Here is a 19,797-nt window from a genome sequence, read left to right as displayed (position 1 = left end):
GCCACTTCTGTCCACTTTTCATCACATTCCTGGCCCAAGGGGAACTTGCATAGTAGCCTCTGGATATAGGAATAGAGCTGCTGTCAGTGGCAGGAACCTGCTAGTAGGCTCTGCTGGAGCCTGGAACTGAACTGAACTGGTCCCACAGTTCCCTCTACCCAAAACCTGTAGGGGAGAAAACTGGACCCTCAGAAGTGCAAACAATCCTTAGAACTCAGGGGAACCAACTACTTTCCAACCACATTCTTCACACAAGAGGAAATTGCTTAGAGCCATCTGTGCCCTTTGGGCACAGGGACCTAGAAGCAGTCAGGGGCAGGAACCTTCTGGTTTCTGCTTGTGCCAAAAGCTGAAAGCCAGTCACCAGGATAGCCTACACACCATGAGCAGAGGTAAGACCAACACTTCTGTGCCAGCAACCCGCCTAGAGGCTTCAGGTCAAACAAACCCAGGAGTAGGTCTCTGTTCCCAGATTCAGCTGAAAGAAAACAGGCCTGCAGGAGGGTCAAGCCACTGTCAGAGACAGCAACACAAGCTAACACCAGAGACAACCAGCACAGAATCCTAAACAACAGGAACCAAGACTATTTGGCATCATCAGAGCCCAGTTCTCTGAGCAAAACAAACTCTGTATTTCCAAACACACTGGAAAAGCAAGATTTGGATTTAAAATCACATTTTACGATGATGATGGAGAACATAAATAACTCCCTTAAAGAAATACGGGGGGCTCGAGAGATGGCTCAGCGGTTAAGAGCACCGACTGCTCTTCCAGAGGTCCTGAGTTCAATTCCCAGCAACCACATTGTGGTTCACAACCATCTGTAATGAAATCTGATGCCCTCTTCTGGTGTGTCTGAAGACAGCTACAGTGTACTTATATAATAATGAATAAAAATGAAAAATGAATAAATCTTTAAAAAAAAAAAAAAAGAAAGAAACACAGGCCAGAACAAGTAAACAAGTAGAAGCCCTTAAAGAGGAAACACAAAAATCCCTTCAAGAATTACAGGAAAATACAATCATGCAGGTAAAGGAATTGAATCAAACCCTGCATGATTTAAAAATGGAAATAGAAACATAGAAAGCACAAAGCGAGATAACCCTGGAGATAGAAAACCTAGGAAAGAGTTCAGGAGTCATAGGTGCAAGTGTCACCAACGGAATACAATAGATAGAAGAGAGAATCTCAGGGACAGAAGGTACCATAGAAAACACTGACACAACCATCAAATATAATGTAAAATGCAAAAATCTCCTAGTCCAAAACACCCAGGAAATCTAGGACAGAATGAGAAGATTAAACCTAAGGACAGCAGGTATAGAAGAAAGTGAAGACTCCTAACTTAAAGGGCCAGTAAATATCTTCAACACAATTATAGAAGAAAACGTCCCTAATGTAAAGAAAGAGATGCTCATAAATATACAAGAAGACTACAAAACTCCAAATAGGATGGACCAGAAAAGAAATTGCTCCTGTCACATTATACTTAAAAGGCCAAATGCACACAACAAAGAAAGAATATTAAAAGCAGTAAGGAAAAAAGGTCAAGTCACATATAAAGGCAGACCTATAAGGATTACACCAGACTTCTCACCAGAGACTATGAAAGCCAGAAGATCCTGGGCAGATGTAATACAAACACTAGGAGAACACAAATGCTAGCAGATGCTACTGTATCCAGCAAAACTCTCAATTAATATAGATGGAGAAACCAAGATATTCTATTACAAAATGAAATTTACACAATTTCTTTCTAAAAAGCCAGCCCTACAAAGGACAATATGTGGAAAACTCCAACACAAGGAAGATAACTAAATCCTAGAAAAATCTCATGCAATGAACCCAAAAGCAGAGAACCAAACAAACATAATTCCACCTCTAACAACAAAACTAACAGGAAACATAAATCACTATTCCTTAATATAGTTTAACATCAATGGACTGGACTCCCCGATAAAAAGATGTAGACTAACAGACTGGATATGTAAAGAGGACCCAGCATTTTGCTGCATACAGGAAACACAATTCAGAGACAAAGACAGACACTACTTCAGAGTAAAAGGCTGGAAAACAACTTTCCAAGCAATTGATTCGAAAAAACAAGCTGGACTACCATTGTAATATCGAGTAAAATCAACTTGCAACCAAAAGTTATCAAAGAAAATAAGGAAGAAAACTTCATACTCATCAAAGGAAAAATCCACCAAGACAAACTCTCAATCCTAAATATCTATGCTCCAAATGCAATGGCACCTACATTCATATTAAAAAACAAAAAACAAAAAAAAAAAACTTACTGAAGCTCAAAGCATACATTGCACCTCACACAATAATAATAGTAGGAGAACCCCACTCTCATCAATAAATAGATCATGGAAATAAAGTTAAACAGAGACATAGAGGAAGTAACAGAAGTTATGAACCAAATGGACTGAAGAAATATTTATAGAACATTTCATCCTAAAACCTTCATCTCAGCACCTCCTGGTACCTTCTCCAAAATTGACCATATAATCAGTCACAAAACAGACTTCAACAGATATAAAAAGATTAAAATAATCCCATGCATCCAATCAGATCACCATAGACTAAGACTGGTCTTCAATAACAACAAAAATGACAGAAAGCCCACATATACATGGAAGTTGAACAAAGCTCTACTCAATGATAACAAGGAAGAAACAAAGAAAGAAAGAAATTAAAGACCTTTTAGAAATTAATGAAAAAGAAGGCACAATATATTCAAACTTATGGGACACTATGAAAGCAGTTCTAAGAGGAAAACTCATAGCTCTGAGTGCCTCCAAAAAGGAATAGGAGAGAGCATACATCAATCAGCAGCTTAACAGCACACAGAAAAGTTCTAGAACAAACGAAAGCAAATACATCCAAGAGGAGTAGAAGGCAGAAAATGATCAAACTCAGGGCTGAAATCAACCAAGTAGAAACAAAAAGGACCATACAAAGAATCCCCAGAATCAGGAACTGCTTCTTTGAGAAAATCAACAAGATAGATTATCACTTAGCCAGACTAACCAGAGGGCACAGACAGTATATCCAAATTCACAACATCAGAAATGAAAAGGGAGATATAACAACAGAATCTGAGGAAATTAAAATAATCATCAGATCCCATTACAAAAGCCTATATTCAATAAAACTGGAAAATCTGGGGGAAATGGACAATTTTCTAGACAAGTACCAGATACCAAAGTTAAATCATCATCAGCTAAACCATCTAAACAATCCTATCCCTCCTAAAGAAACAGCAGCAGGTATTAAAAGTCTCCCAACCAAAAAGAGCCCAGGACCACATGGGTTTTTTGCAGAATTCTCTCAGACCTTCATAGAAGATATCATACCAGTACTGTCCAAACTATTCCACAAAATACAAACAGACACAAACCACACAAAAACCCAACAAAGAAAGAGAACTTCAGACAAATTTCCTTTGTGAATATTGACACAAAATAATTCAATAAAATTCTTGCAAACCTAATCCAAGAACACATCAAAATGATCATCCATCATGATAAAGTAGGCTTCATCCCAGGGATGCAGGGATGTTTCAACATACAGAAAACCATCAACGTAATCCACTATATAAACAAACTCAAAGAAAAAAACTACATGATCATTTCATTAGATGCTCAGAAAGCATTTGTGAAAATTCAACACCCCTTTACAATAAAAGTCCTGTAAATACCTGGAATTTAAGGCCCATACATAAACATAGTAAAAGCAATACACAGGAAACCAGTAGCCAACAGTAAACTAAATGGAGAGAAACTTGAAGCAATCCCACTAAAATCGGGAACTAGACAAGGCTGCCCAATCTCTCCCTACCTCTTCAATATACTACTCGAAGTCCTAGCCAGAGCAATCGGACAACAAAAGGTGGTCAAAGGAATGCAAATTGGAAAGGAAGAGGTCAAAATATCAGTATGTGCAGATGATATGATAATATACTGTAGTGACCCCAAAAGTTTCACCAGAGAACTAGTAAGCCTGATATACAACTTCAGCAAAGTGGCGTGGTATAAAAGTAACTCAAACAAATCAGTAGCCTTCCTCTACTCAAAGGATAAACAGGCTGAGAAAGAAATTAGAGAAAAGGCATTCCTTCACAATAGTCCCAAATAACATAAAATACCTTGGTGTGACTCTATCCAAGCAAGTGAAAGTCTCTTCAAGTCTCTGAAGAAAGAAATTGTGGAAAATCTCAAAAGATGGAAAGATCTCCTATGTTCATGGATTGGAAAGATTAATAGGTTAAAAATGGCCATCTTCCTAAAAGCAATCTACAGACGGAATGCAATCCCCATCAAAATTCCAACTCAATTCTTTATAGAGTTAGAAAGAGCAATTTGCAAATTCATTTGGAATAACAAAAAACCGAGGAAAGTGAAAACTATCCTTAACAATAAGAGAACTTCTGTGGGAATCATCATCTCTGACCTCAAACAGTATTACAGAAAAATAGTGATAAAAACTGTATAGAATTGGTACAGAGACAGGTAGGTAGATCAGTAGAACAGAATTGAAGACACAGAAATGAACCCACAGACCTATGGTCACTCGATCTTTGGATAAAAAGCTAAAAACATTCAATAGAAAAAAGATACCATTTCTAACAATTTGTGCCAGTTCAGCTGGAGGTCAGCATGTACAGGAATGCAAATGGAACCATTCTTTTTTTTTTTTCCCCCGGAGCTGGGGACTGAACCCAGGGCCTTGTGCTTGCTAGGCAAGCGCTCTACCACTGAGCTAAATCCCCAACCAAATGGAACCATTCTTATCACCCTGTCCATAGCTTAAGTTCAAGTGGATCAAGGACCGCCACATGAAGCCAGATATAGTAATAGGTAAAAGGTGAGGAAGAGTCTCGATCACATGGGCACTGGGGAAATTTTCCTAAACAAAACACCAATGGCTTAAGCTCCAAGTTCAAGAATCAACAAATAGGGCTCATAAAATTGTAGAGCTTATGTAAGGCAGAGGACACTGTCAATAGTACAAAACAGCAACGAAGAGATTGGGAAAAGATCTTTGCCAATCCTACATCTGATAGAAGGCTAAAATCCAAAATATACAGAGCATTCAAGAAATTAGACCCCAGGGAGTCAAATAACCCTATTAAAGATGGAGTACAGAGCTGAATAAAGAATACTCAGCTTAGTGACATTGGAATCCTTACTCATAATGGAAAACAAAATCAAAACAACCCTAAGATTCCACTTCACACCACTCAGAATGGCTAAGATCAAAACCTAATGGCTAAGACCACAAATGCTGGCGAGGATGTGGAGAAACAGGAACAGTCCTCCATTGTTGGTGGGATTGCAAACTGGTACAACCACGCTCGAAATCAATCTGAAAGGTCCTCAGAAAATTGGTCATTCCACTACATGAGGACCCAGTATACCTCTCCTGGGCATGTTCAGTAGAGATACTACAACATACAAAAAAGACATACTGTACTATGTTGATAGCAGTCTTATTTATAATAGCAAATGCTGGAATGAAATCAGATGCCCTTCAACAGAGGAATGGATACAGAAACTGTGGTATATCTACACCATGGAGTACCACTCAGCTATCAAAATATTGACTTCATGAAAATTGTAGGCAAATAGATTGAACTAGGAAATATCATCCTGAGTGAAGTAACCCAATCACAGAAAAATACACATGGTATGCACTCACTGATAAGTGGATATTAGCCTAAAAGCTCAAATTACCCAAGATGCAATCCACAGACCACATGATGTTCAAGGAGGACAAGCAAAGTGTGGATGCTTAACTCCTTCTTAAAAGGAGGGTATATGGAAGAAAAGCTTGAAGAAGAGACAGAAGGAACAGCCATTCAGAGCCATATATATCCAACAAAACTAAGATTAATGAAGCTAAGAACTGCATGCTGACAGGAGCCAAATATACCTGTCTCCTCAGAGGCACAGAAAGAGCATGTCCAATACAGAGGCAAATGCAGGCAGCAAACCACAGAACTGAAATGGGATCCCTGTTGGAGGAATTAGAGAAAAAACTGAAAATGCTGAAGGGGCTTTCCACCTCATAAAAACAACAGAGCTCCCAGGAACTGAACCACTACCAAAGACTATACATGAACTAACCCATGGCTCCAGCTTGATAATGTACCAGAGGATGGCCTTGCTGGGCAACAATAGCAGGAAAATCCCTTGGTCCTACCAAGGGTGAACCCCCCCAGTATAAGGGAAATTCAGGAGGGTGGGAAGGGAGGGTGGTTGGGGTGGGGAACACCCTTATAATGAAGGAGAGGGGGATAGCATAGGGGGCTTACGTCCGGGAATCTGGGAAAGGGAATAACATTTGAAATGTAAACAAAAAAGTATCCAATAAAAGAAAAAAATGGCACAGAATATCACTTCCCATTGCAATAAACAGGGATGGGTACATCAGTAGATGGAGCAAGAAACCTGCAGGTCAAAGGCAAGTCCTATGGCTCTGTCTCAGACATATGTGGCTTACATTTTAAGGGGCAACTTGTAACATAGCTGTTGTTTTAGTTACTTCTACATTGTGTATGCAGCTCTCCATAGCAGATGTCTCATGTTTTGTATCTCAACGTCATGTGGTCAGGAAATACAACTGAAGCTTCATCCTCATGACCTCAAGTAATGAACTCAACAGGCTCATCTATGGGGCTCTGACTCTGCAGAACACAGATGGCTGGAAGAGTGCTGAATTGGAACCACAGAGCAAGCATCCATGACCTTTGCATCCTTGTTTCCAACCCACAAGAAATAAGTGGTCTTGTTGAGTCTGGCTTCTAAACTGGGCTGGACCCCATCACAGATGAATAACAGTTGTAGAATCTTTTACTGGGACTAAGAATCACTTTGCCTACTCCTTCCATTAATTGGAGGGTTAGTAGGAAAGCGTGTTACTCTCATGGCATCTTCTAAGATTTCAAGTCCATAGAAAGGATCTTCTGCTTAAAGGTGATAATCTCCTTGCATTTCAATTTATGCTTTCCTTTCAGCACTTGATGGTCATTTGAAACTAATTTTGTTCTGGATAAGCCACAAATTTGATTTCACTCCTACAGAACTTGTCGAGTTATTTCATTTGGAACTTCTACAAACTGGAACTCAATATTCCCTACAGGTCTGTGTACCACACAGTATAAGCTTCAGTGTGTGCACTGCATAGAGAGAATGGCAGCAACACAGCAATGGCTAGAAATCCAGATTCTCCCCTCCTCAAGGAATGCCCTCTCACTGAGGAAAGAAAGCCCAGTGCATCTCCCCAGACCCACACATATACCAACAAAACAGTGTGGATCACAGCTCATCCTAGACTAACACATTAGACTCTGATAGATCCACCAGTGTACTCTTCCACGTCTGGGGTCTGGGGTCTGGAGTCCTCACACTCATCACGGTGGGACTGTGATCTCCCTCAGATTTCCTAATGGATGTGTCTAAGGGGAATCCTAGAACACACTGCTTGCTGTCTCCCACTGGTGTGTCTGACTGCTCAGCCTCCTCATATCCCTCATTAGCTTGAACCACACAGCTAAGTCTTAGGAACCTAGCATCTCCCCTACTGGAGCTATGCTGGTCAAGCAACTGAGAGAAAACAGGTCTCCTGTAATCCACACTTCCACACGAAGTTGTCAGTGAAGTCAATTCATACACAGGATCCTCTTTGTTTGTAGTTACCCCCCCCCCCACGCCAAGGACAGAGACCTCAGAGAACACTAATGAAAGGTCCTTTCTCCTTCCTACTGTCCACTCTTGGAACATCTTGGAAGGTGTTGTAAGACTGTCTTTCAGGAGTGGGTCCCAGAGTCTCACCCACCAATCTTGTGTGTTTACATTAAAAGGTATGAATTAACACTCGTTAGGAAATTACAAAATCACACACCCTAAGTCAGGCAGGACTTTATTCATAAAGGTGAGCCTTGCAGATGAAGGCTTTAAACTTCAATTAGTCTGTGATCTAGCTGTTGCCTACCCTGTTTCACTCTGCACTGTACACAGGACACTGGTCCTCCTGCACTGTTCTGAGGACAGAAGTCCTGCTCCACATACAAATCCTTTCCCTGTTACTGCAATGCACAGTACAGTACATGACTCAAATAGGTAATTTTAAAACTCGGTTGTGGTACTGCCCTTTACCTTAAGAATTTAGAAACTTAAATCAAGAGGAAGGAAGGCCATTGCTCTGGGGACCAATACACATGCTGTAGGCCACCTGCTTCACTTCCATTTTCCTTCCCCATCTTCCCTCATGTCTCTCCTCCCTAAAGCTTTTCAGCTCCACCTTCCCCTCCCCAGCCCAATAACCTGCTGTAGCCTATATTTTACATGTTAAAATGGGGACAAGTATCCAACGAAGTCACCTGAATATGTGAATACTCCTCATGCTAGGCAGCCCCTCTGGGAAAAGTGGAATTAACATCAAACTACAAACAGCACCAGAGCAATCCACAGTGCCTCTATTTCCTAAGCACTGGAAGATCCTACATCATAGATTCTCCTGTTCCCTTAACAGATTACATTCCAGTACTACCCAGCCTTTGAGGTGTGGTTAATAACACCCACAAAATTCACTCCAAATTGATTTTAAATGGCAAGGGACAAGTTCTGGAGGACACTGAGAAGCTAGGTCTCCGCATTTGGCATCCTGCCCATGATGTTTCTGACAGAAACCCCTTGCTCCAAAGGCTTTGCACAGATGCAGCTCCCAAACGGAACACATGAGAACACCTAATGACTAGGACCACACGGAATCTACAAGATGGCTGCTAGTTCCCACCAAGCCCATGCATGGGAGGACCACCTCCCTGCCTCCCCCTTCTCAGTCCACTGCTAATTCAGGTTAGGGGCAGTGGTCACATGCTCACCATGATTGGACTTGGTAGTTCAGGGTTGGCACTGCGGTAAGGCATTCAGCAGCAGAGTTCAAAGAATGTCCCACCAACCATTCAAGCCTGCTCCGTAATAGAGTAGAACTTGCAGCAGGAAAAAAAGAACCCGGAACAACACTCCTTTTCTCCTGATTGGAGGGTCGTTAAAAACGCCCTGAATGGCCAGTGAATCTTGACTGATATGAGCACCTCTATTAGGATTAGAGTGCAGTAAAGGCACAGAGTAGCAAGTTTTCTGGCCCATCATTGTACTCTAGGAGATGACCCTTTTTGGATTTGCAAGATTTGTGTTTCAGTATCCCATTTGTCTGTCCTCCAATAGCCGACCTTTCTGTCTTCCAGCACTAAGCAGAAATTTATTCCCCTCCTTCTTCTACTCCTTGTCCTCATCTTCCTCTTCCTAGTGCTGCTCCTCCTCTTCCTGGTGTATTTCTTCTCCTCCTCTTCCTCATCTTCTTTTTCTCCTACTCCTTGTCATTTTTGTTCCTCTTCTTGTTCTTTTTCCCCTTCCTCTTCTTTTCTGCCACCCTCTTTCTGCCCCTCCTCCTCCACTCATGCTAAACCCCCTTGAATCAAGATGGATAGCTTCTAAAGTCCAATTTTCACTACATGACCCCTTGGCAGAATGGTTCCAAGGATATTAATAATTAAAGAGAGCTTTTAGGACACAAAATATGATGTTTGTTTCTGTTATTTCACATTTGCATAAGGAAAATTGTAGCTAATATTCATCTGCTATACAATGTAAGGGTCTGAAAATTGTTGAAGACCCCAGACTCTGATACTATACAAAGAGGGTTATTGTGCAGAAACAATCATCATTCAGGGGTCAATCATAATTTGAAATAGCAACCCCAGACAAATGACGCTCTGGAGCCACAGGTTGTCATTGGTTTGCATGCCTTCCTCATGAACTTCTAACCATATAATGAAATAGGGCTGCCCAGTGCAGATAACCTATCCTGAGAAAGAATATTTCCCATCTTTTGTGGTTATCCCCTGGCTGGTCTCTGGGGGTATGGTTTTATGAATTTGTTCTAGATTTTATGGTCTGTTCCTAGAGCTGGTGTCTCAGGACTTTCTCTATATTAATTAGGCTCTACTTCTTAAGCTGGTGCTTTATGGCTGTTTTTTAAATTAGGCCTGGTCTTACAAATGGATACAAAAGAGTTGCCTCAGTGGAGATAAATGGGGTTTATCTTTCTCTTCAAAATGATTCTCCAGAAATGGCATTTATCTTGCCGTTTCAATATGAGACTCTAGACAACCCTGGGAGAAAAGCAGGAAGTGGATGCCAATCACAGTGGAGCACTATTGGTAGCCAGCACATATTCCTTAGTGGGAGGTGAAAACACATATCTGCATTAGCAGAGGTTTTCCAGATGAACAGAACCCAAAGCATGGCTCTCTCTATGTATGGATGAAGTGGATATAGAGAAATGTCTCATGGAATGTTGTCCACGAGTAAGACAATGACTCTAACAATGGCAAGTTGAAGAATACAGTCGTGTCTATATGTCTCAGCTGGTCTTCAGCATATTACAGAATTCCTAACACGGAACCTCTAATGCTAGAAAAATAGTGATCTCTCTTGCCAGAGTATGGTGGAAGAAAAAGAAAAAGAGTTCCCATCTTCATCATCCTTACATATGTAAGCTTCCACCAGAAGATATGGCCTAGATAAAGATTTTTCTTATCAACTCATGAGCTTCAAAAAAAGGGGGATGGGTTCCCATAGTAAATATTCCAATAAGAAAAATCCCTCAGAGTGCACACCTGTTTCAGTTTAAGGAACTGACTGCAGTCATTTGACCTGAAGTGCATTTATCCTCATCCTGAATGCTCTGTGTCTCAAGGAATCTTCTGTAGAAAATTCCTTTTCTTTTTTTTTTTTCTTTTCCCTTCTTTTACTTGATATTCACTTTATTTACACTTCATATGTTATCACCTTTCCTGTTTTCCCCTTCAGAAACACCCTATCACATAGCCCCTCCCCTGCTTCTCTGAGGGTGCTCTGAAAAACCCACCCACTCTCACCTGCCTTCCTGGTATTACCCTACACTGAATCATCAAGCCTTCGCAGGCCCAAGTGCCACTCCTCCCACTGATGTCCAACAAGGCCATTCTCTGCTACATATGTAGCTGAAGCAAAGGGTCACTCCATGTGTACTCTTTTGTTGGTTGTTTAGTCCCTGGGAGCTCTGGGGGGGTCTGCTCCATTGATATTGTTGTTCTTCCTGTGGGGATGCAAACCCCTTCAGCTCCTCCAAATCTTTCTTTAACTCCTCCATTGCGGACCCCGGACCCAGTCCAGTAGTTGGCTGTGAGCCTCCAACTCTATATTTGTCAAGCTATGGCCGAGCCTCTCAGGAGAAAGCTGTATCAGGCTCCTGTCGGCAGGCACTTCATGGCATCTGCAATAGTGTCTGAGTCTGGTGACTGTATATGGGATGGATCCCCAGGTGGGTCAGTCTCTGGATGGCCTTTCCTTCAGTCTCTGCTCCACACTTTGTCTCCTTATTTCCTTCCGTGTGTATTTTGTTCCTCCTTCTAAGAAAGACTGAAGCATCCACACTTTGGTCTTCCTCCTTCTTGAGCTTCAGATAGTCAGTGAATTGTATTCTGGGTATTCTGAGCTTTTGGGCTAATATCCACTTATCAGTTGTGCATACCATGTGTGTTCCTTTGTGGTTTGGTTACCTCACTCAGGATGATATTTTCTACTTCCATCCATTTGCCTAAGTATTTCACGAAGTCATTGTTTTAATAACTGAGTTATACTCAATTGTGTAAATGTACCACATTTTCTGCATCCATTCCTCTGTTGAAGACATCTGGGTTCTTTTCAACTTCTGACTTTGCCTCAAGACATCCAGAAAAGACCACAAGATCCCACCCAAGCAATCTGCCTTCAAATAGGGAGGAACTTTCCATTCTTTAGCATTTTATCCCTCAGCACATCAGCACAGATGCCTTTGCCACAGCTCCCGTCCACCGGGCTATATACCAAGGTAGAAAAAGAAGCTCAAAGAATAAAAAATAGCCAAAAATCAGAAGTTTAAAAATAGAATCTCACCCCTAAGAAGTGCTAAATACCTCAAATTCCAGACCCTGCCCTCTACCTGTAAGTAAGTAAAGGATCCCATTTCTTGAGCCTGTTCTCCCAGGATCCAGATAAAAGGGTTTAAGATAAGTCCCTTAGATAGGTGATCCCAACCTAGTAAAGATAAGAGGAAGCTTCTTCCAGGAACTAGCTGACCATTAAGTTAGATTAAAATCTTAAAAGAACAAACAACCTTGAGAAGCCGGAAGCTTCTCCTAGGAACTAAAGGGAACAAAAATTTAAGCAATTTTGACAGGAAGCTTCTTGTGATTTTCCAATGACACTACCCCTGCCCCCTTGGGTTGTGGTTTCTCCGTTTAAATATCCTTTCTCCCAGCATCTCAGGGTTGAACTCCACTGCCCCTGCATGGGATATGAGTCTCGACCCCAGTGCACTGGTTCCTATCAATAAACCTCATGTTTATTACAGCAAGGACAGTCTCACGTGACTTCTTGGGGGGTCGCATCATCCCAAGACTTGAGTGAGGGTCTCCCTGCTCTGGGGGTCTTTCAAAGCCAAAATCTTGGGTCTCTTGGATGTCATGATGAAGGTAACAACTATGAGCATTCATTACCCAAGACATCAGATGGAAAGAGACTCAATGGCACTGGACAATAACCAGGCAGATCAGGTGGCTCCAGAAATGGTTATGCAAGGGACTATCCCAGTTTTGGGCCAGCAAGAGACACCTGCTGGGAACCGGGATTAGACTAAAGGATGGGCTCATTTAGAATATACAGCAGAAGAAAGGGCCCAAATTGCTTAGAAGAGGAAGGGCAGTGGCACACTCAAGGGTAAAGTTATACTACCCAGCGAATAAACAAAAGACTCACTTTCCCAAATGCACAAATGGACTCATTTAGGCCTCACCTGCATAAAGACAACAATTCAGAGACACCCTAAGGTTGATTCTGAACAATTTAAGGATAGAGTGGTGACTACTTGTTTTAGCCACTTGGAAGTTAGGAGATTTACATAGCAAATATATTTCACCAATCATTTCTTAACTACACCAATACTCTGAAAGAGCGGGCCATTCTTCAGGGACAGAATCCTAAGTGGAAGGCTTCAGAGGATGCAAAAGATAGAAAAAGTAAGAGATAGAAAGTATGAAAGCTGGGGTGGGGTAGCAAGGAGCTAAGGCTTCTGCTAAGGAACCTTCTTCAGAACAATAGCAGCATTTATACTACCTACAAGGAAAATGGAAAGAAATGGGAGACTTCCATGAAGTCAGCAGAATCAACCATACAATGGACAAATTAAGGAGTGATCTGTCTGATCTAACAATGTTGCTCACTGAGTAAAGGGCCATCTCATTAACATTAAAGACCATGCCTCCACTACTTTGGAACTCATGTCTTCAGCCCCAAGTGGTAGAAATTTTTGGAATCTCAGCATCAGAGACAACCCCTCTCCAAAGGACGTGGCCCCAGACCATTAACAGATCTCAAAAGCATATGCCTGGTTTTAGAGAAGAAGCTCTGCTTTTTTAATATATACCTCAAGGCCTTTGGGAAAGGCCCCAGGCCCTAGGCCCCAGGCCCTTACAGGTTCTAAGATGTGGCTGAGTTTGAGAAGGAGCAATGTAATTCTCTATCCATGAAGTCCTCATGGAAAGCCTTGCTCAGTCAGGCCAGTCCTCACCACAACAGTGTTTTTCCTTTTCAAATGGTGTCACCTGATGTCCTGCCCACCTGACGGAACTATGCTTTTCTCAAGAAGAAAAGCGGTCCTTTATGGCACACCAGGCCTTAGTGGTGGTTGTGACCCTGCAATGGTCCATGAAGCTGCTTGTTAAAGGGCTGCTCTGTGATCTGGGGATGGGCCTACTGGCTGTTGGTTAATCATGGCTGTCTCCTGTTTTACCTTCTGAAGCCATATTTTCTGACAATCCGGGTGAACAACCATGTGCATCCTAGCATCCTAATCTGTAAGATGCTTGGTTACCATGCTACGTACCTGAGGGAGGCAGTCTCTCCCTGAGGTAAACTCTACTCAGTGTGATTCACTATTTCCCAGGCATTGGAAAATCCTTTACATCAAAGATTCTGTACTCTTTTCATCACAGCTTAATATAAATGTCTACTCCAGGAACTTTGAAAGTGGTAAAGTCACAGTCCAGAAAGGGACATAATAAAAGGAAGTTGATAATTTCCCTTCTTTGACAATACTTAATATTACAAATGAACACTAAGGTAATCAATTTTAGATGATTGATGAGCGTCTGACTGGCCCATTTTTGGGTCTACACACCAGGCTATCAAGAATCTGAATAAAACATTGAACTTAGCATGAAACCGATACTGTAGTTACACTAGTCCTACGAAATAGAAGATCTGCATAATGCAATGTGGCCCATCGACTCAGAGGAGAAAAGGAGAGGCAGCTGGGGGAAGAATTATGGGAGGGTGTAACTGGGAGGAGGGCAGTGTGCAGAATGTAAACTGAATACATAAAAGAAATAAATCAGTTTATTAAAATGCAGGGAATGGCTTTTATACTCAAGCTCAAGGCCTAAGTACATAGCATGTGCTTACAGAAGTAGAATCTCTTTTCAGTTAGTAACTTAGTTCACTATCACCCAGTTAACAGAACATACCAGGAACACTGGAAACCATGTATGATGTGGAAATCACAAGAATGTACATGAAGAACAAGTCAAAAAAAAAAAGGTAACATTTACCTTGGAATCAAATTTTACCATTAAGATTAATTAGTAAAGGAAAGAAAAACCGAAATATGCTAGCCTATCACAAATAAAGTTCTGATTATTTCCTTTGTTTGAGACAGGGTCTGATTTAGAACCCCAGCTGACTTTGATTTGATGAGCACACTATAATGTATAACACATATTAAAAGTATAGTAGATAGCAGTCTGTGTTTAAGCAAGCGCCTTTCAACAAATATTCCTAGCATCGGAATCTTCTACAGAAGAGAGAGCTGAGAAGTCACCTGACGTTGGTCTCATTATTAGTAAAGGAGAATGTTCTTAACAGGATTATTCCTCACGGCAGCCTAAACTTGTCAATCTTGGGATCACTCCAACCCTTAAAGGATTTGCACTGATGCTAACTGCTCTACAGCTAATGTAGAAGAAAGTCCTCCCTGGTTTGTGTAGTTGGAAGGGGAAATTTACTGTGTTCCAATCATCCACACAACCATACTGTATGGTTAATTTTCACTGATATCATAAAATAGGTCATGGCCAAGAGGAATCAGTATTGAAAGCATTGAATTGGACTTGCACTTCTAAAGGATTAGAGTCCATGACAGCAATGGAGGCACATGGCGACAAGAAGACCAAAGAGCTCACTGGTTGAATCTCAGGCAGGATGGAGTCAGCAACTCAGATTTTAAAAAAACTATAAATTAAAATATCAAACAATTGGCACTGGTAAGATGGTTCGGTGGTTAAGAGCACTGACTGCTTTTCCAGGTAGACTGAATTCAATTCCCAGCTACCACAGGGTGGCTCACTACCATCTGTATTGGGATCTGATGCCCTCTACTGGTTTATCTGAAGACAGCTACAGTGTATGCATACACATAAAATAAATAATTCTTTTAAAAAATGTATTTTTAGAAACATTCCAACAATTTATGATGGGGAAGCTGATCCCAGGGTATGTGCCATCTTATAGAACACAGAGTTATCAATGGGATAATAAAGAAATAGAAAACACACAGACACAGTAAGACACAAAGATACAATAATCAAGACTGTGTGCAGTCTTGCTGATATAATGAGGGAACGGAGAGAAAAAGCCATGAACAAAAGCACAAAATATAGTCAGGCTTTCATCAAACACTTAAGGAGACTCTGCCAGGAATAATGTCAACTTGACCATTATTACCTATGATTGTATGTGTGAAAAATTTAAAAAGAACACAGACTTCACAGCCACCACAAAAATACCTCAAACTGCCCTCTAATCTGTTTATTTCTTACCGTCAGTGGCTACTGATATTTCTCTCAAGAGTGCTTCCCATCACCGCCTGTCTATCAGTTTCTAAACAATTAGTAAAATGTAGCAGGCAAAACAATATGCAGTGTTCACAAGTCCTAGGAACCAGACTATCATTTCTTAGAAATTGTCTTTTGACTTTATAACAAAGGCACTGTTCATCCCTAATATTAAATACTGTCACAACAGCAATGTTATCAACTTCTTTGGGGGTATACAGCTAAACAAAGGATTCTCAAATGATGAATCTCGAATGGCTCGGAGGCAACCCCTAAATTGCCTCCATCAAATGATCATATGGTCTGAATTGCTGACAATGAGCAAATTAGGAGGCAGAGACAAGAATATATGAGAAAATTGTGAGAGCCTCAAACCAAATCTGTCATTTAAGTACTAACAATCCAAACACTGGGGCTGGAGAGATGGCTCAGTGCTTAAGAGCACTGACTGCTCTTCCAGAGGTCCCAAGTTCAAATTCCAGCAACCACCTGGTGGCGCAAAACCATCTAAAATAAGAGCAGACGCCCTCTTCTGGTGTGCCTGAAGACAGTTACAGTGTACTGATATATAGTAAAATCTTTTAAAAAATTTTAAAAAGAGAGAGGGAAATTTCATTTAAAAAAATGTTCAACATTCTTAGTCATCAGAGAAATGAAAATCAAAATGACCATGAGATTCTACCTCACACCAGTCAGAATGGCTAAGATCAAAACCTCATGTGACAGCACATGCTGGTAAGGATGTGGAGAAGAGAAACACTCCTCAGTTGATGGTGGGTTTGCAAGCCGGTACAAACACTCTGGAAATCATTCTGACTGTTCTTCAGAAAATTGGACATAGTCGTCCTTGTAGACCTAGGTATATCACTCCTGGGCATATACCGAAAAGATGTTGCAACATATAACAAAGGTACATGCTCCACTATGTTCATAGCAGCCTTATTGATAATACCAGAAGCTGGAAAGAACCCAGATGTCCCTCAGCAGAGGAATGGATACAGAAAATGTGGTACATCTACACAATGGAGTACTACTCAGCTATTAAAAACAATGACATCATGAAACTCACAGGCAAATGGATGGAAGTAGAAAATATCTTCCTGGGGGTTGGGGATTTAGCTCAGTGGTAGAGCGCTTGCCTAGCAAGCGCAAGGCCCTGGGTTCGATCCCCAGCTCCGAAAAAAAAAGAAGGAAAGAAGAAAATATCTTCCTGAGTGAGGTAACCCAGTCACAAAAGAATAAATATGGTATGTACTCATTGATAACTAGAGGTTAGACAAAAAGCTCAGAATACATACGATACAACTCACAGACCATATGAAATGCAAGAAGGAAGACCAATGTGGATGCTTCAGTCCTACTTAGAAGAGGGAATAAAATAATTACAGGAGGCAGAAAGAGGGAGAGGGAAAGGGTGGGCGGGCAGTGGGGGTGGGAGAGCATTAGTTGTGGGGAGAGACAGGAAGAAGTACAGAGAGTCAGGAAATGGAAGGGGAGTGTGTAGCAGTGGGGAATGAGGAACTGGGAGTAGCCACTAGAAAGCCCTAGATGCTAGGAAAGCAAGAGGCTCCCAGCACACAACTGGGATGGCATTGGCTGAAATACCCAACAAAGGGGAAAGAGAACCTGTAGAGACCATATGCAGACCCAGTTGAGGGATGGGGCCACACACACATCTCAAAAATATTAACACACAATTGTTCCTGTCTAAGGGAAATGCAGGGACAGAGAATGGAGCAGAGACTGAAGGAAAGGCCATCCAGAGACTGCCCCCCCCCCATGCTGATCCATGTTATCTGCAGACACCAAACCCAGACACTATTGCTGATGCCAAGAAGCATGCGCTGACAGGAACCTGCTACGGCTGCTCCCTGAGGGGCTCGGCCAGAGCCTGATCAATACAGATGTGGATGCTCAAAGACAACCATCGGACTGAGTGAGCACTAGGACAGCAGAGAGGACTTAGGGGAAAGACTGAAGAAGCTGAAGGGGTTTGCAACCCCATAGCAAGAACAACATTATCACCAACCAGATTCCCCTAGAGCTACCAGGGATAAACCACCAACCAAAGAGAACACCTGGAGGGATCCATGGCCCCAGCTGTTCACATAGCAGAGGATGGCCTTATCTGCCATCAATGGGAGCAGGGAAGGCCCTTGGTCCTGTGGAGACGCTGCCCCTAGGTAGAGGACTCCTAGGGAGGTGAGGCAGGAGTTGGTGGGGGTACGGGGGAGGGATATCATAGGGGGTTTGCAGAGGGGAAACCAGGAAGAGGGATAACATTTGAAATGTAAATAAATCAAATAACCAATAAAAATGAACGAATTAATAAGAAATGAAGTATAAAATGTGAAATCAATCGTTGACTCTTTCAAAAGAAAAACATTATTAATAATGAGAAAATCCCCACATATGCGAACCAATTTTGAATAAGTAAGGGCCATTCCCTGGCAGAGAGAATGGCTTTGACCTGGACCCTATGTGCAATGTTAGGTGCTAGATATGTAACATAACACACAGCTGGAACATACGGCATTCTTCTCAACCCACTAAGCTGAAGTAATTGTGCACGTGGATTGGACACAGCTGCAAAGGGGTACCCTCCAGTTGGAAATTCAATATGCATTGATCAAGCCAACCTCCCCAAAACATGATTTTGTATAGAACTTAGGTGAGTTTATCCATATTTGCCTGTATAAAAGTCTTTCTTCTCTGAGGGTGTCTCTCTTCTCCTGGCTCATAGAAGTTTATTCTCCAAACTTCCCCCAAGCCTATCAAGTGAGTGCATCTGTACTTGAGGGAAAGGATCTAGCAATCAATCCTTTACTCAATTACCCGATTCCCTTTTAGTAGACAACGTTTGAGAAAAACTTGGAAACAAACATTAACGTCACCTTTCAAAGTGTGTCACTTTTCTCCCTGTGACTTCAACTACCAGGCTGGAAGTTAGAGCAGCCCAGTTCCCTGGAGATAGAAGAAAGGCTACGTTACCCCTGATGTTTTAAGGTGAGGGGCTACACACCAGAGATTGCACTTTACAGTCTGGCCTCTGAGGAACTCAGGAAAGTCAGCTACAGCTGCAAAACGCCGTAGACTTAAAATAGGTAAAACGGCAACCCTAAATATCTCGCAAGACCAAGTCTTGCCCCCGCGGACATTCTTCCCCTCCGCTGCCTCAAAAGAAACCAAAAAGAAAGAACAGCCAGGGTTGGCCCCCTGCATCCCACCACACCGAGTCCTGCGGCTGAGCCGCCCACTCCTTCTCGTTTTGGGCAGCGGTCACCTACTCACCATGTCCCGACTTAGTAGATTGCCAGCACGTCCATAAGACACCCGGCAGCCGACATCAAAACACATCAGGCCAATCATTCAAGACCGCCAAGCAACTCCGGTAAATCCGCTGCTGGAAACAGGGCACCAGGAAGTACAACCCTCTTCTACTAGTGGACGCCCTGCATGGAGGCCCTGATTGGCCAGTGAATCTTGAGTGACGTGAACCCATCCCGTAGGATTAGAGTGCGCTGAAAGCACACAGCATAGCGTTTCCTGGCCCAGGATTCTAGTCCAGGAGCTTACCCTTCTCAGAGCTGCAAGATTTTTATTTCAGTATCTCTTTAGCGTGTCTTCCAATAACCTACCTTTTTGACTTCCAGCACTCAGCAGGAGTTTCTTCTTCCTGCTCTTGCTGCTGTTGCTGCTCCTCAATCAAGAGGGATAACTTGCAAGGTACAGTATTCAGCTTGGAGCAGAGTGAAGTATAGGTTCCAAGGATAGTAACAATTAAAGAGAGACTTTAGGACACAAAGTG

At 42.0% G+C, this 19,797-nt stretch overlaps 1 protein-coding gene across 5 annotated transcripts in view; it reads right to left on the bottom strand.

The window, feature by feature from the left end:
- Nucleotides 1-19,422, bottom strand: part of Znf431l2 (zinc finger protein 431 like 2) — a 37,114-nt gene extending 17,692 nt beyond the window's left edge. Inside the window, exons 1-3 of one of the 5 annotated variants that reach the window (XM_087589635.1) lie at nucleotides 19,281-19,400; nucleotides 18,884-18,953; nucleotides 5,945-6,026 (exon numbers count right to left, since the gene is read on the bottom strand). Coding sequence is in view for 2 of the 5 variants with exons in the window: in XM_087589632.1 (XP_087445758.1) it covers nucleotides 19,281-19,358 (78 nt within the window). In the remaining 3 variants the exon portion in view is untranslated. 5 annotated transcript variants of the gene reach the window in all.
- Nucleotides 19,423-19,797: the final 375 nt, after the last annotated feature.

Source organism: Rattus norvegicus, chromosome 17 (assembly GCF_021556685.1).
Source record: "Rattus norvegicus strain SHRSP/BbbUtx chromosome 17, alternate assembly SHRSP_T2T, whole genome shotgun sequence".
NCBI classification, from domain to species: Eukaryota; Metazoa; Chordata; class Mammalia; order Rodentia; family Muridae; genus Rattus; species Rattus norvegicus.
This window is presented reverse-complemented; position numbering and strand designations above follow the sequence as displayed.